Below are 15,769 nucleotides of genomic sequence, written 5' to 3' on the forward strand. Positions count from 1 at the left end.
GCAGGCAAACAGCCATTATACACTCAAGAGCTCATACATAATAATACTTAGCATTTTTATAGTGCTTTTCATCTTCAAAGTGCTTTACAAACAACTCATTAATTTCAACCAATGCACCTGCAAGGTAGGTGAATATCTGCATTATAGGTGGAGAAAGACACAGAAAGTTCAATGACTTATCCAAAGCCATGCACACTACCAGCCCCAAATATCCCTAGCTCCTGCCTCCTAAGCCCAGGAAGGACCTGAGCCCCACCCTGTGCTAAGATCCTAGGTTCTCTTCAGCCACACAGCTGTAGGAGGACCTGTTCTACTGCAAGGACAGTGGCAAGCTAGCTGGAGAGCCTCCCTTTTCCAAAGCTGGTAAATTCCCAAGGACTGCCAGCTCCCTCCAGAACCACCAACCCCAGGAAACGGGAAATCCATGAGACGCCAAAGTGAGCCCCACAACATAGGTTCTCAAACTGATTCCCCACCAAGCAGTGAGATGAGAAAGCTGCTGTGCTGGCAGAAGCCTTTGCCTCTCTCCCTATTTATTTCTAACTGCTGCACAGACTCCAGTGCAGGAGATTCCTACAATTCAGGCAACAGACAACCCTGAAAGCCTCCGATTAGCACCATGATTGAAGAAAACAGCTTCACTCCTCCAGTGTTCTCGAACTATCAAAAACTTGTAACGAATTTTTGTCTGTCAAGAACAGTAACTCTCTCCCTTGCTGGTGGCTGGAAAAAAAAATCTTAATGTGATTACACTGCATGATTCCAATTTTTGAGGTTTAAAAATATCTGATATGATTTTTTTAAATGACTTTTTAAAAAAAAAAACCTTCAGAAATACCAGGAATGTCAAACCTAGAGCAGACAAGAAACCCAGAAGGTGTGAACAATACCTGTACTGTGCTACAGTAGGACCTTATATTCCCTTACACAGGGAAAAAGAATAATGAATTTTTAGTAACACCATCTTTATTTCAGATGTTTATTAGTCACTAGATTTAAATAAATAAATCTGAGAATCCTTATCTGTTCAGTCTTCACATTCATGAACTCAGAGCTATACAAGCTCTCCAGTCACTGTAGCTCCTCCCTGGGTAAACAGCTCATGTTTAAGAAACAAAACAAACTGTTACAATAATAGAAAAACAAAAAACCACTTTTTCTTAAGATATCAAAATAAAAAAGTCTCTACAGTAATGGCATAACATGTTAGTTAAGCACACACAAGCAGTAGAAGATAAATGAAACGCAAAAATGTATGTAGCTAAAAGAGTTCTGCCAGCCTGCCCAATTGACCTGGATATAAAAGCCAGAATAAGGAAGAAAGCAGCTTTTAATTACTCTTCCCCATCTAAATTTTTTAAACTTACAAAGAAAAAAATGAACAAGGTCACATAATCCAAAACAATATGAAGAAACAACTCCTGATTGTTAAGCAGAAACTACAAGTCCCCCACATGAGAAGAATTTTAGGCTAATTATTTCATTGATTTAAAGTGGGCTTGTGTCTGACTGCCAACACCATGCTTTTTAAAAAAATACGTCAAGTTTACAACTCTCGATGAAAATAAAGGTATATAAGAGCAAACTAAAATTAAAACATACAGGAAATGCAATTAAATTTAATTACATTGAACACTAATATTCATTCTGCAATCATAAGAAAAAATTCTAAAACCATTTTCTACATAAAAAATCCACCACAATAATATTGTACAGCTAAAATAATATACAATCTTTATATAATGCAGCTTTTCTGATGGAATGAAACAGATTTGAGAGCAACATGCAAGAACAAAATTAAACTACGCAATTGTATCCAATAAACTCTGGAAGCCTAAAAGTGATGATGCAGTAAAAAATCACCAACATGGTAACACTCATGCTGCAACATTTTTTGTTATTTTGTTTAATAACTTGTCACTTTATTTGTAAGCAGTAATCAAGACATATTACAGCAACTTCTGTCTCTGCTTGTGCTCTATTATTCTTCGCTGCTTTTGTTTTCAGTCTAGGTTAAAAAGAATCTTTTCTCCTAATCATCAACAAACTAATACTAGATTTCACTTGGGGTAAGGTATGCTACCCATCAGGACAAGGCAACACTACATAAAAACAACAAAGAAAATAAAAAAAGCAAGAGGCGAGGTCTGAACACAGTTTTCTTTCAATTCCCTTGGGAATCGTGGTTTTATAAGTCTTGAATTCCCGGGCAGAGGGGATCATGTTCATCAGTTACAGCAGCTCCTCTGGGCCTAAGTCCAGGTAGACTGCTTGTCTAAACTTGATGAAATATAGGCGCCATCAGGTAACAGCAGTGGTCAGGGAGACTCCAGAAATGTGTAACTGAAAACTGAAAAATGAAATTAAAACAAGGCTGTAGCCAAACAGCCTCTTTCTACGGGATGCAATAACTGTAAGGCGGAGAGCGTACAACGTACAGACTGCTCCTTGTATACATTCCCTCGCTTTTTCACATATATAACATGAAAGTCAGGCTGGGTACACAAGTATATTTTAATAAACACTGATTTTAAATAGAAATACTTAGGAAAAAAACCACTGTGACAAATACACATGGCTTGAATAGATAAAATGTAAAAAAAAGGAAAGCAATTGCCCTGTAACCCACTCCCCCTCCCACTTCATTACTTCAAAATATTTTCAAATTAAATTTTAATGCTAATAAATATTGCTAGGTCAACAGCACTGGGATGTGGTGTCTGGAAGCACTGCAAGCTACCCATCATGGCACATCATCATGTCAAACTCAAAGAGAAGGAGAGGCAGCAAGTCTCTCTCATCAGATGTGAATTTCCAACTGCTATAGGAATGTGCTTGTTTGGGAGCCAGAGAGAAGGACGGAGAAAAAAAAAAAAAAGGGAAAATTATACAATCCCTCATAGAGAAGATCACTGTAACTAGGGGTCCTACAGGTGGTTCAGCACAGAAAAAGCCTTTTACAGCGATGAAGCACTACTCTGAAATCAGAGATTGCAGAGGACCAGCAGAACTGTTACTGAAGAACGCTCAAAAACTCCTGAGCTTTTGCTTAAATTTCCTCATGATTCACAACTGTCACAACCAGAATACTGTGTCTACTACATCTTAATATCATGGAAAGAAAAACCAGCTTATATTTCATGACACAGACGTCCACCGCAGCTGTAGCACCAAAACAGGTTCAAAAACAGAAGTAGCCTGTCTACAAGGTGACTTCGGAAGAAATCCAGGTCTCTCCAGAATAAAAAAAAATAAAATACCACGACACAATAGAAATATTTTTGGTAGCTTCAACCTTACATTCCAACTATAGCTATACATAGGAAAGTCACACAAGAAATGAGAGGAAGTGTGCCAGACCAGCTCAGTATGGTTTCTGCTGCACAGCTTGACATCCATGACACACAAATCCCAAACTTTACAGACACGTAGTATGTTGCTCTTACGTGTGCCTTAAATCCAGCTTCTGGTCTAGATGGGGTAATTCACTGCAAAAACTTGAGTAAAAGGAATTAATCATCTAAATTTAGAAAGCCACATCACATATGTTCACTGCTAAACCGCATGTTTGCCTGGTAGCTCCGGAGCAGCAGGCATTAGGGCAGGCTCAGGCCCTGTTTCATCCTGCTGATGCTGTCCTGCCACAAGACCCTCCAGAAATTACTCCCTTGGTGCTACAGTTTCTCCATCCATCAGCTAGTGCTCACCATTTCAGTCCCTTTTGTCTGCCTTAGTTCTGCACTGTGAGCTCTCAGAAGCAAAAAAAAAATGTTTTATTGTATGCTCACAGGACATCTGATCCTGTGATTTTGGAGAGTGAAGCTATCTGCTCTAAACGCAATGTAAGCCACAATTTGAGGTCCATAATTTCTTTAGGGATGATTTAGATCTTCATTCTTTCTCCTCAAGTGCTATATATTACAGTAAACAAGCTCAGAGTCCACCATAGACCTGTGATACACTCTGCGACTATTCCTGATGTTTTAAGTAACAAACACGCAAGGACCGAGCAGCCAGAGACTTCATGGTTCGATCCTGCACACAGGCCAGGCAGGGTCATCTTCCAGTATAGATTTTAGGAGCCTGTATTTTTTCTTCCTTTAATTTAATCCCTAAAAATTGTGGAGTGGTATCCTTTATTTCATTTATTTGCTGTATGAGTATAGAGGAGTTTAAATCTGTCATTTTGTTCTTTGCAGAACAATACTAAGATCTGTGTGTTGGCTAACACTGCATTGGTGAGCCCAAACAATAAGAGCCTGAACCAACACCTGAAGGAGAGACAAAGTTTGCCTTCTGTTCTGCCCAGAGGCAGCACTGAACTGCACATCTGGAATTAAAATCACAGACATGACTTTACATTTTAGACTTTCCACTCTGTTACATGGTATTGTGTTGAGCCTTTGCTTCTACATCTGCAGCCAGGTAAGGAAATGCCAGAGAAGGACAACAGCCTCTGGCAGGCAAGGTAGAAGTTCTGCATGCAAACAGTCCTCACTCACAGACACCCCCATGTCCAACTCTGAAGACAGAGAGAGCACTGTAAAATCCACTTTGGAAACATAGCAGCAAGCCAAGTCCCTCTGATGGGGCACCCCATTTTCTTGGTAGACATTCCCAGAGTTTTCTGGCATTTTCCTTCAGGGTCAGTGGCTTATGCAGAAAGCTGGACAAAGGCCCTTCAGCAAATCACCACACCAGGGCGGTGAGCTTCTGCAGATGACAGAAAAGTCTCAGAGCTCTGCGAAGGGAATGGAAAGAGAAAGCAGCTTTTTTCTGCTTAGGGAAAGGTCCATATGAGCTTTAGGAAAAACTCTGCAAAATGGGAAGTGATACGCACAAAATACATTTACAAAAAAGTTCAATTTTTGCCTGAAGGATTACAGCCAGGCCTACTTTCTGGCATGTGAAAATGTACCTGTCCAATATACTCATCACAGACTAAGCACTGGCAAACACAGGACACTGCCTGGGACCTGGCCAGCCAAGATATAAGGCACGCAGAGCAGAGGAAGCATTCACAAAAAGCTGAAACTAAGTACTCTTCAGGAACTTGTCACTGACTTTGTCTCTATGTGGATTTTAGCTGTAACCACAACAGTGATGCTCCAGCATCAGGTCAGTGGGCACCTTCCTAAAGAGAAGAAAAGACTTTTTACATATGAGAACAAATGGTTACAACAGTAGGTGTGGGTCAGTAAAGCTGTTGATGTGGCAGAAAACCTTGAGTTTCAGCCACTGTCCTGGACATCTGCTAATGACTCTGCTTCATTTAAAGGCAATATTAGCTAATGCTGACCAAGAAACCTAAGCTCACAGAGAAACCACACCCTACAAATCAACCCACAGCCAGAAGTGATAGATCTTGGCAGAAAAAAAAGATGCTGTGTGCTGCCAACAATACATTACCTCTCAACTGAAAGAACAATTAAACACTTTATTGAAAGGGGAATATTTTTTCTCTCATGCCTCAAACCATGAAAGTGCATGTCTCCCCCAGAGTTGCTGCACTGTTGAAATGGGAATAATTCCTTGTCTGCCTGATTATTTTCAAGACAGAGATGAAACTACCTTAGCATCATTTAAAAAATGTTGAAATTGTACTACAATCAAATGGTTTGAACTTCCACCATGCATCATTTGCAGCTCATAGTGCTAATGTTAAATTCTGGAGACATGAGTCTGTCTACAAATTAATGGAAAATGTGAATTAATATTTTCTTCCAGCTAATTGCCCAGCTCATATATTGCACAGTGCAGCCAAGCACATTTGATCTTGAAAACTCTCTTGTACAAGTCTTCAATCACTTTTCCACATCCACCAAAAAAAATCAGAATTACAGGACATATTTAATTATAAGTCTGGAATGCCAAGAAACAGTTAGTCAAGTCTCCCCAAAACTGTTATCTGTATATTCTACAGTTAATTTTTTTAAAAGCATTAGCTTAGAAGTATAGAAAGTTACTACAGATAAGGATTAATTGTTTGAGTTGTACATTTCTAAGTTTCTTTTTAATGGTGAAGAAGATACAGATGAAGACACTTCTAGCATTTGAATATTAATAGTGCTAAGAATTGCCCAGCACTTCTGGGCAAACTTTGAAGCTGTACTGCAACAAAATCAAACTCCAGCTATGTCCCCCTTTTTTTTTTTTATTTTTAAAAAAGGTTTAAAAACACATTTATGTATCTTGTCATTTTACTAAGAGGGGAAAGGAGTAACAGTCTTTGAAAAGTTTTGAAAACAACCATCTCTAAAAGTCTCTGTATTAGCAGAAGAAAAGTATCTCACACCATCTCACATACTGTGGTGCTGGAGACAGCTGTAGCTTCTCCCTGAGTGCAGTTTCCATTTAGGAGCCTGCATACGAATTCCCAGTTCTGCAAGGGGCTTAGCAAGGCACTTAAGCCCCTAACCAGCAAACAGACAGCCTAGGAACACAAACTACATATCTAAGAGATGTATCACACCCCATCAATCTACAGTGACTCAACTTTAAAAACCTGGCCAGTAATGCATTACATACATTATTACAGAATACTTCTTCATTGTTGGAGAAGAAAGATCAGAAATCAGCTTTATGCATATTTAACACAGTAAGTAACCAATTTTACAAGGGATGTCTTCTCATCAATTATTTTCCTGTGGCTTTAAGCCCTGGAAGTTCATTACAAAAAATTAGGGGCTTCTACTCTACAGTAATTTACCTGCCTAAAATAAATAAATCAGGAAGAGACTACTATGCCAAAAAGTATCTAAGCAGTATTTGTAGGCATGTAGTTCTTTGATGTCTTCTACTTTATTTCATTACCAATAAAGTATCACAGAAGCAATTACTGTAATACCAGAAACTGTGATAATATCAAATTAGACCATTTACAAGCAAATGAATCAGCATATAATCCATACTATCTCTAACTACAAACCATGACAGTGATTTGAAGTGCCTGTGTTCTGGATGTTTCTTAGTTTTAATTTACAAAACTGTAAACTCAATTCCCACTTCTATGCATCACCTGTGCAGCTGAACCCACTGCAAGGCCACTCAGAACCTTCTCCTTGGGTTGACAGTGTTTCAATTCTGACATGAGCAAGGCAAAGACTGTAAAATAATTTTCCTATGTGACTATCAAAAAGGTACAAACTGTCTTTTTAACTTCTTTCAATCAATTTATTTTACTTTTCGAGTATGTGGAGGACGTATACAAACACCCAAGATTTCTGCTGCTCAGATGCATTTATGTAGAAACCGCTCCATAACAAAGAAAACTTTTATAATTTATAAAAACATAACATCAGATACATGAAAAAAAAACCACAAAAGAGGCTACAAAAAAGTAATTTTCCTTCAGTTTAGGTAGAACAGATACCCTTAGGTGAAGAGAAACTAATTTCAACTACTTCTATCTTTCAGTATTTGCAAATTAAATTATACTTAACTGTCCAGTGCAGGGAAAATCAGATTTAGTTTAATCAGTCTTGTCTTAACCATGGCAGTTTTGCTTTCTCAGTCTCTGGAAAAACATGTCCCCGAGGGAAGCTGGACAAGGTTTGACGCCTGAAGGGAAGGTAGGAAAGCTTAACAAATTTAAATTGCTTGATTCTTTTAACCGGATGACAGGCTTTCAGTTTCTAAGTGCACATGGGGCTGGAGACGGAGGTGGGGCAGGGACACACAACTTTCACTTGAGAAGCCTGATGTGGTAGAAAAGGTGGCTGTAAGAGAACCTCAGGGTACGAGGGACAACGGCACCCGGAAAGCCTTTACACACACGGATGTGCCAACAGGTAACAAGTTCTGCAGTTGGACGGGCTGGTAGAAGAAACACGTGTACATGTTATGTCAGATTACCTTTTCTGTCAAACACATGGCAACAGCCAAAATCGTAACAGCAAAACCAGAGCAAAGCACTGCTGCCCGCACTGTGCGGGCCCCCGGGCCGCCGATCCCCCGCTCCTGCCGGCGTGTGCCCGCCCGGGGGGGCGGCTCCGGCCCCAGTCCGAGCACAGCGCCGGGAACGCGCCTTCATGGAAGCCGAGCCTTGACAGCTGCGGGCGCTGCCGCGGGGCCCCGCCGGGGCTCGCCAGGCGCCGCCGCCGCCACACGCCGCTCCCGCCTGCCCGCGCCCCGCCCGGCGGAGCGCTCTGTCGCTACCCCCGGCTGGCGCGGCGCTCCCCCCGCTCGGACGGGGGCGGGACCTTTCCCTCCTCGATTTCAAAGCCAGCACCAGCTCAGCAGCGGCGCCGGGGCGGCCGGCGGAAAGGGCGAGAAGGGCAGGGAAGGGCAGAGCCCGGGCCGGGCCGGGCCCGCGCCTCCCGCCGGCGGCGCCGCGCACTCACCTGCGCTCCGCAGCGCGCGGGCGGCTCTGGGCGCCGCCATGTTGCCTATGTGAGACGGTCACGTGCCCGTGCCCGTGCCCGTGGCCGCGAGGCGGGAGCGCCCCCTTCCCGCCCTCGGCCGGGCCTGAGGGGGCGCGGGGGATCCGCTCGCACCTGCGGTCGGTGTTGCTCAGGCGTGCTGCCAAAGGGCTCCCCTATACAGCCCTCATCCTGCTTAGCTCGGCAACATCGCCAGCGGGCTTGGAGACTGCTCCTTCCGACAGCGAAACACATACTAGTGAGACAGCGCTGCCCGAAGTGGGGCTCGGTCCGACAAGAGTTGCAGCTGTTCTGTTTCATGAGTGCTGGAGCTACCTTAGAATTTCTTTCCATTAAAAACCAACCACACAGAAAAAAAAAAACCTACCCCACAACAAACAACAACAACAACAAAAAAACCAACAATTTTTGTACTTTTGTGACTAAATCATGAACTATTCTTTATGAACTAGGAGGGGATCTCATTAATGCATATAAATATGTCAAAGGCAGGTGCTGAGAGAATGGTGCCAGACCCTTTTCAGTGGTGCCCAGTGACAGGACGAGAAGCAATGGCCATAAACTAAAACACAAGAAGTTTCACCTCAAGATGAGGAAGAACTTCTGTACATTGAGGGTGGCAGAGCACTGGAACAGGCTGCCCAGGGATGCCGTGGTGTCTTCCTCTCTGGAGACATTCAAAACCTGGACATGTTCCTGTGCCATCTGCTCTAGGTGACTCTCCTGTCTTGGCAGGGGGGTTGGACTAGATGATCTCCAGAGGTCCCTTCCAACCCTAACAATTCTGTGAACTAAGTTTTTGCTGTTACATATGTTTGTAAAGGTCTATACAGAATCTGAAAGCTAATGCCTTTTCTAACTAAACTCATTATTTCATTTGCACAGCCAAACTTCATCCATTTAAAAAAGATCTAATTGAGCAAACTTTTCAGTAGAGCAGCATCTTGCCAACCTTTTTTGGTACAGGTACCACCTGACCTTAAAAAAACATCCAAAGACCATCTTAACAGTGTTGGTGTGGTAGGTTTCATTTTCAGTCAAATAAAAATCAAACTTAACTTCTAATGTCCATTTATCATTTTTATTTTCCAATGTCTTGTTTGCTTGGCTGCATTTGGCTTGCCTGTATGAACAATTAAACACATTTTGAACTCATGTTCTTATGGCTTATCAGAGTGTGAGAATCACTGTTACAGGACATAAACCTAACAGGTGGCAGGCAACTACTAAACCTGAGGGAATCAAATCACTAAATGAAGGAATGAATAGAATGCATGAAGGTAATCATTACAAGAGTAGAGGGAAGAAACCAAAATGCAGAAGTAATAGAAGTATCCTTTCTTACATTCTGACTCACATGTAATGGTCTTTCTCTCCTTACACACATGCACATGTACACATACACTGTTAATCTCTAGGATAAGTAAGCAAATTCTCACATGAGAACTGAGGCTGTTTATCTCCAGATTTGTTTAGCTCCTGGTACAGCCATTAGTAGTTTTTAACTTCCCATGTACAAATTTTATGATTTAGTTATGAAGAACAGACTAAAAGCACAAGGTGGGGTGGGAATGCTGGAGTTATTTACCCCCCTGTACTATGGAAAATGCCCGAAAAAAGTATGAACTTAAAAGTTACATTGCAAGCATTTCTGCCTTTAAGGAGCAAATTCCAAGCATTCTCTGATCAAAAAAATGTGCTGTGATCCTCTCAGTGGTCCCATACAGACATCACTAGCAAAAGTGCATTACTTAATCAGCTGCCAAAGCACGATAGGCGGCCATCCTATAGCTTATATCCAGACCACACAGTAGGTTAAAGATCAATACAATACTTTGCACTGCCTCCAAAAAATAAAACAATCCACTGCTTATAGCTACATTCTGCATCAACTGACATGTTTCATCGTTGTTATTCAGTGAGGGGAGAATGATAGGAATTTTACAGAAAAATAGAGATAGAAATAAATGTAGAAAAAGCATTGCTAAGCTGTTTAGTTACACCTTGTGAGCACCATTACCCTCTGCTCACCATTACCCTCACCTCTCTGGTGAGAGGTCTGCACACATTTCATTTGCAGGGCAGAAATGCACATGTCTTCACTTGTTCCTAATTCTAAAACATAGTATGGTCTTTCACAAGTTTGAATCTCATCAGGCATCATTTTATCCTATTTTGTATCTTGGCAAGGCTTTAGGAATGCAGACACCCAGCCATTGGTTCTATAACAATGATGTACAGTGTAAAGCAATCCACATTGTGCTGCTTGGCCTAAGCAACTACATGTATTTTGGAGTGGATGTACTTGTGTGTGCCTAAAGAGAACAACACACTTCCCATGAAAGTACCCATGTATGATGAGTAGTACACCATCTTTTCCTGATCTGTCACTAAAGGAGAGAAACAGAGCGCCCTAATGTAGCCTGGTCTCACCTTTTCTATTTGAGTCAATAAGCATTTCCTACTCTGTGGAATGAGGCCACTGTTAGAGAAAATGAAGTGAATGCTTGGCTTTTGTCTGCAGCTGTATGACCCAAATTCCTTATTGTAACAGGCTGGAAACTGGGTGATGGCGTAACAAAATGCAGAAACTGTCGAGACAATACTAGTTATGCTGCTACCACCTTTGTAATTATCTTGTCCTTGAGTGTCAGGCTATTTCACGAATACTTGTAGGTATTGGCTAGTGGTTAGACTGGACCAATTTTTTTTGCATGTCAGAAACCAAGAGGGGATCAATCAAATTACGATCGATTACATTTCAAGTGAACTGTGTAATTTTTGCAGTTTCTGGATGAATCTTAAGCCTAACAACAGTCATTATTCAGTGGTCTCTAATTTATGCTTAGATGCAGACTTTTGCCTTTTACTAAGAAATATAAACAACAAATAGAGGTTTTAGGAGCTTTCTACCAGCAAAAGGGGGATGAATATCTCAGAAAAGAGATACACCATATCCTAACACAGCAAACCTGAAAAATCATACTCTGCCACATTCAATTTTGTCACTAAAAGAAAATACATCACTTTTTTCCTTGTGTATAATTGTCTTTTGGTTACATTTGACAAATCCTCTGAAATGTTCAAGGACATTGATGTCTAAAGCTGTACTGAGCTTCAGGTTGAGAGGCAGCTTTGAAGAAATCACTTTTCAGCCCAGGGCATTTTCAACACTTGTCTGTATGTTACGTTCTTCAAGGAGAGTCTTTCACATTCCATCTCACTTAGATTGGCTCTTTGTTGTCAGAGCCAGCATGTTCTAAATGTAGAATCTCAACCTTATTTCCTCTGAAGATTGGGCAGGCTGATATTAAAATAAGCAAAAGATGTGCTAAGGAAGAAGGTTTCTATATGCAAGTTTGAAAGTGGCCTGTAACAGTCTGTAAGACAACAGAGTTATGCATTATATACACATGAACTCTTATGTAGAACAATATAGAAGTATGCTTCTAGTTTAAGTATAGCTGCTGGATACTACTGGGATTAGGCTTAGACTTTCCTTCTAAAGTTGTCTTAAAAGATGATTTAGTTCCACAACAGCTTTTGCTGATGAGACTGGTGCTGTTTGCATCCTGCTCTATTCACAAATATGTGTTCTTTTTTTCAGTACTGGTGTTCATCGGACCCACAGTGAAACAGTTTGGAGTCCTGAACTTGCAAAAACCCCTAAACCTCCTAAATCAGTGATACAAAATATATATAACTAGGTAAAGCTACACCAAACTTACATCACAGCTCTAGAGAAAGCAAAATGACAGTCTCTATCATATTAATTTTCTCTTTTCCACTAAACTATGAAAGTCTTAAAGACATGAACACCCCATACAGCTCAGAGAAAAGCTCAACTGGAAGAAAGAGAAGCATCTAAAAATAGTAGCTATTGAACATGAACACCTCCCTTATTGCCGTACCATTTAGAAACAAAAAAGGGGATGTCAAGCTCTTCCCATTGATCTAGATTTTCTTTATGTTCTATCTCTTCAGCTCAAACTGTGCAACAACCACAAATGGAGCACATACCTCCTGTGTGAGGAATGTTTACAGCATTACATGTTCTTTATTTACCAAAGAAAGAAGCTAGTGCTACTCTCGGAAAAAAACCAGCACACAGTACTGCTCCTGATATATAGATTTTTTTTTAAAGGCCAACAGGGAATTCTGAATCCTCTTCCCAAGGCTTTGTCTTCATCGTGTCATTACCAGAAATTCCTTCAATTCGGGTGGGAGTCTTATATCTGAAATGAGCTTTGAAGAGCAGAAGTAGGACATTTCCCCCCTCCTTTCCTCTCTGCCTCTACTCTGGAGAATTAAAAATATTTTGAACATGGAAATCTGAAAACTGCTAGATTAATGACCCTTTTTTACACTAGCTTGTTCCATTATAGATGTAAAAGGAAACTCCAATACACAGTTGGTAATCTTCTTTCTTGCAATGTGTGTTGCTGAAGGCTTTAGCATAAGGAACAAAGAACCTAGTAAGCACGTATTCGAATGAGTAGTTATGGGTAGAAACTGGTATTTGCATTATTTTTCTTTTTACATTGCAAAAAAAGATGAGTGATAGGGAGGCAAGCCCGTTCCTACAATTTTCCCACCACAGTTATAAGCTAGTAGGATAGCAGATAGCATGCCCTGCCTGAGCCGAGCTTGCATCAATTTGTTTTGCTTTGTGTAATAGCCTTCCATTTTTACTGGCTGCACTAAATTTTTAGCCTCACAATTCCAAATACTGCCACTGGTGTGGTCAACAGCTGTTTGTAAATGAAACGTTTTAATAGAAAGAACTCAGGGTAAGATTGAAATCTTTCTCATCATTGGAGGAAGAGCTAGCAGTGTAAAACAGCTGGAATTACTGACAGCATGGGGAAAAAATATTCCCAATGACTTTAGGTTGATTTCTTTTTCAGAAAATGGAAATATCGGCAAGACATACTTGCTTATGAGATACAGATTTTAATATTTTACTATGCTGTCTTTTTTCAACTTCAAGTCCAAATTATCCTAGCAAGCAATATTTCACAAAGCAATAGCATTACAGAATAACAATTTTCAATTTGAAAGCTGAAATTCCAAGGTTTTAGGTGATAGGCTTACAAATGTAACAGGTATTCTAGCCCTAACAGTTTGATACTGAAGAAATCAGGTCAGAACTGTGAGGAAAGGTAAAATGGCAAAATATGCATAAGATTTTCAAGCTTTCTGGTGTCTGACAGTCACAAAACATGATAAAGGAAAAGCATAAGGAGCAACAAAGTCTCAGTGAGAGACAAAACAGGAATTGAAAAAAATCTATATAAGCAGACACAAATCCTTCATACAGACATTATGGGCTGCTTACCCTCCTGCTGACACTGCACAGAGAGACAATAGGTCAGACTTGAATTGCCTAAACTGCCACATAGCAGCTTTGTGTGTTGGTTCATAGGAGGCACAGACATTTACTGCCCAAGACACTCCTTCAGCAACACACAGACCTTTATTCCCCCAACTGCAGCAGTTACTGTCCTTAAAATCCTGCAGCTTTTGGTAGCTTGCTTTCTCAGTTCTGAAGCCATAGGTATTCTGTTGTATTTCTTGAGATTGTTAGTTGTTGAGGTAGAAGTTGTTTCCTTGCAGTAGGTAACTTTTATGTTTCAAAATACATAAAAGGGAACAGTTTGATGCAGGTTTCTAAACCATAAACATTTTTTCAGAGCTTTATTTACCTCTTAGGACAAAATCTTGGATTAGCACTGTTGACAATAGCTTTACATGGAAAGAAAACTTGCGTATTCCAATTGAACTAAACTCACCATTTCAGATACCCTACTGAATTTTCTTGAAGTAGATTTACTGATGCCGTGACTGGATTTGTAAGTGATGGAAAGGCAAACCAGCATCCTGATGTCAACAGCATCTACAAAGCTTTATATATACTTACAGATCTTTATGTACATTCTAAAAAGAATAATCGAATGCAAAACAACTCTCTTAAATGCTTTATCAGTATGTTGTGCAAAGTTTCACTTGAAGTTTGAGTGAAGTAACTGAAGAACCCAGATTTAACCAAAATGTAGGAAAAAAGTCAGAGTAAATGAAATCACATAAACCTATTATTAATAAGCCTACTATTAATGTTTCCTCTAAGTTCCTATTAGCACGTAATAACTCAAAAGAAGAACAATACCAGCTTAAGAAACCTAGGATAACAGATTAAATATTTGAACAAAAATATTTTTAATCCAGGATTACTTTAGTGTCATATTGTGCCCAGAGAGGGCTCTAATAGCATTCAGCTTCAGCTATCTAGTTCTTAGACTCCTAACATCTAGAGGGAAAAAGTTGCTACTAAGCCTCAGTGTTAATTTGTCAGCTCACAAATCCACAAAATTGAACCCTTCCAGTATCTGCTTGCAATTCCTTACAGACAGCTATTATTAGTTCACAGGTCCTATCTCAGCATGTAAAAGTCAGACAACACTAATGCTATCCATGCTATCTTCCATACCACACTAAAAAGTATTTGTTTAAATACAGTAGGAGGTCCCTGTTCTTAATTATGTTAATACAGAAATATAAGCATTACACAAAGCTTACTAAACTTTTATAAACTGTACTACACTTTTTTATTTCATAAATATGACTCACTGAACAGCTGGTGTTGCTGCTGTGTGTACTTCAGAGACAAGAATCCTGCAGTTCACTTGTAGGTGAAACTTGTTATCCTCTTGAAAACCATGGAACAAAATATCTGGACTGGCAAGCTAGGATTTTGTGTAGTAGCATTCTGAAATCTGGGTGTTTAGTCAATTTTACCATTAATGCACAGTCTCTAAAATGTGAGTTTGAACAGATGCACCCCAGAAGCCTACTGAACTAAACTGGCACATGCTCCCCAAGCAGTGCCAGAAGAGCCATCACTGTTTTCTAGCTGTCAAACGAGATTATCGCCTCCTTCTCTTTGCCAAGGGAAAGGATAGTCCAGACAGTTAAGACCACTTCAGGCAAAGTCAGCAGGGCTAGTTCAATTTGCTCATGAAGATTGCTTCAGATAATTGGCTTAATTAACTGTAATGGATTAGGGAGTACTCACATGGCCTTTCCTGGCAGCAGAGCTGCAGGATGGAAGAATTCCATTCTTGGAGTTTCTAAATGTCTGAGAGGCTGTTTATTCCTATCTTTTGTGCTGAGAATTAGTAACAAAATAGTTCCTGTAAACCAGGTCATAAGTTTTGCTGTCCACAGGCCCATCCCAACAGCTTAGAATGCTCCCAAGACCATACTGGAATGAGAAACCATGCTTGGCTTAAGACTGTACCTCAGTAATTTCTAAAAGGGCTAACAGCCCATTAGGCAGTGCTTCTTCTTGTCAGCCCTACAGCTTCTTAAATGGCTTAAGCTTCTTCGTG

The 15,769-nt window shown here is 40.4% G+C and overlaps 1 protein-coding gene across 1 annotated transcript in view; it reads right to left on the reverse strand.

Annotated features, from left to right (window-relative positions):
- Positions 1 to 8,446, reverse strand: part of METAP1D (methionyl aminopeptidase type 1D, mitochondrial) — a 45,512-nt gene extending 37,066 nt beyond the window's left edge. Inside the window, exon 1 of the mRNA XM_064660846.1 lies at positions 8,343 to 8,446. Within this exon, the coding sequence (XP_064516916.1) occupies positions 8,343 to 8,382 (40 nt within the window). The 5' untranslated portion in view covers positions 8,383 to 8,446. The remainder of the gene's footprint in view (positions 1 to 8,342) is intronic.
- Between the last annotated feature and the right edge of the window lie 7,323 nt (positions 8,447 to 15,769).

The sequence above is a fragment of the Pseudopipra pipra genome, chromosome 7 (assembly GCF_036250125.1).
Source record: "Pseudopipra pipra isolate bDixPip1 chromosome 7, bDixPip1.hap1, whole genome shotgun sequence".
In the NCBI taxonomy this organism is placed as follows: Eukaryota; Metazoa; Chordata; class Aves; order Passeriformes; family Pipridae; genus Pseudopipra; species Pseudopipra pipra.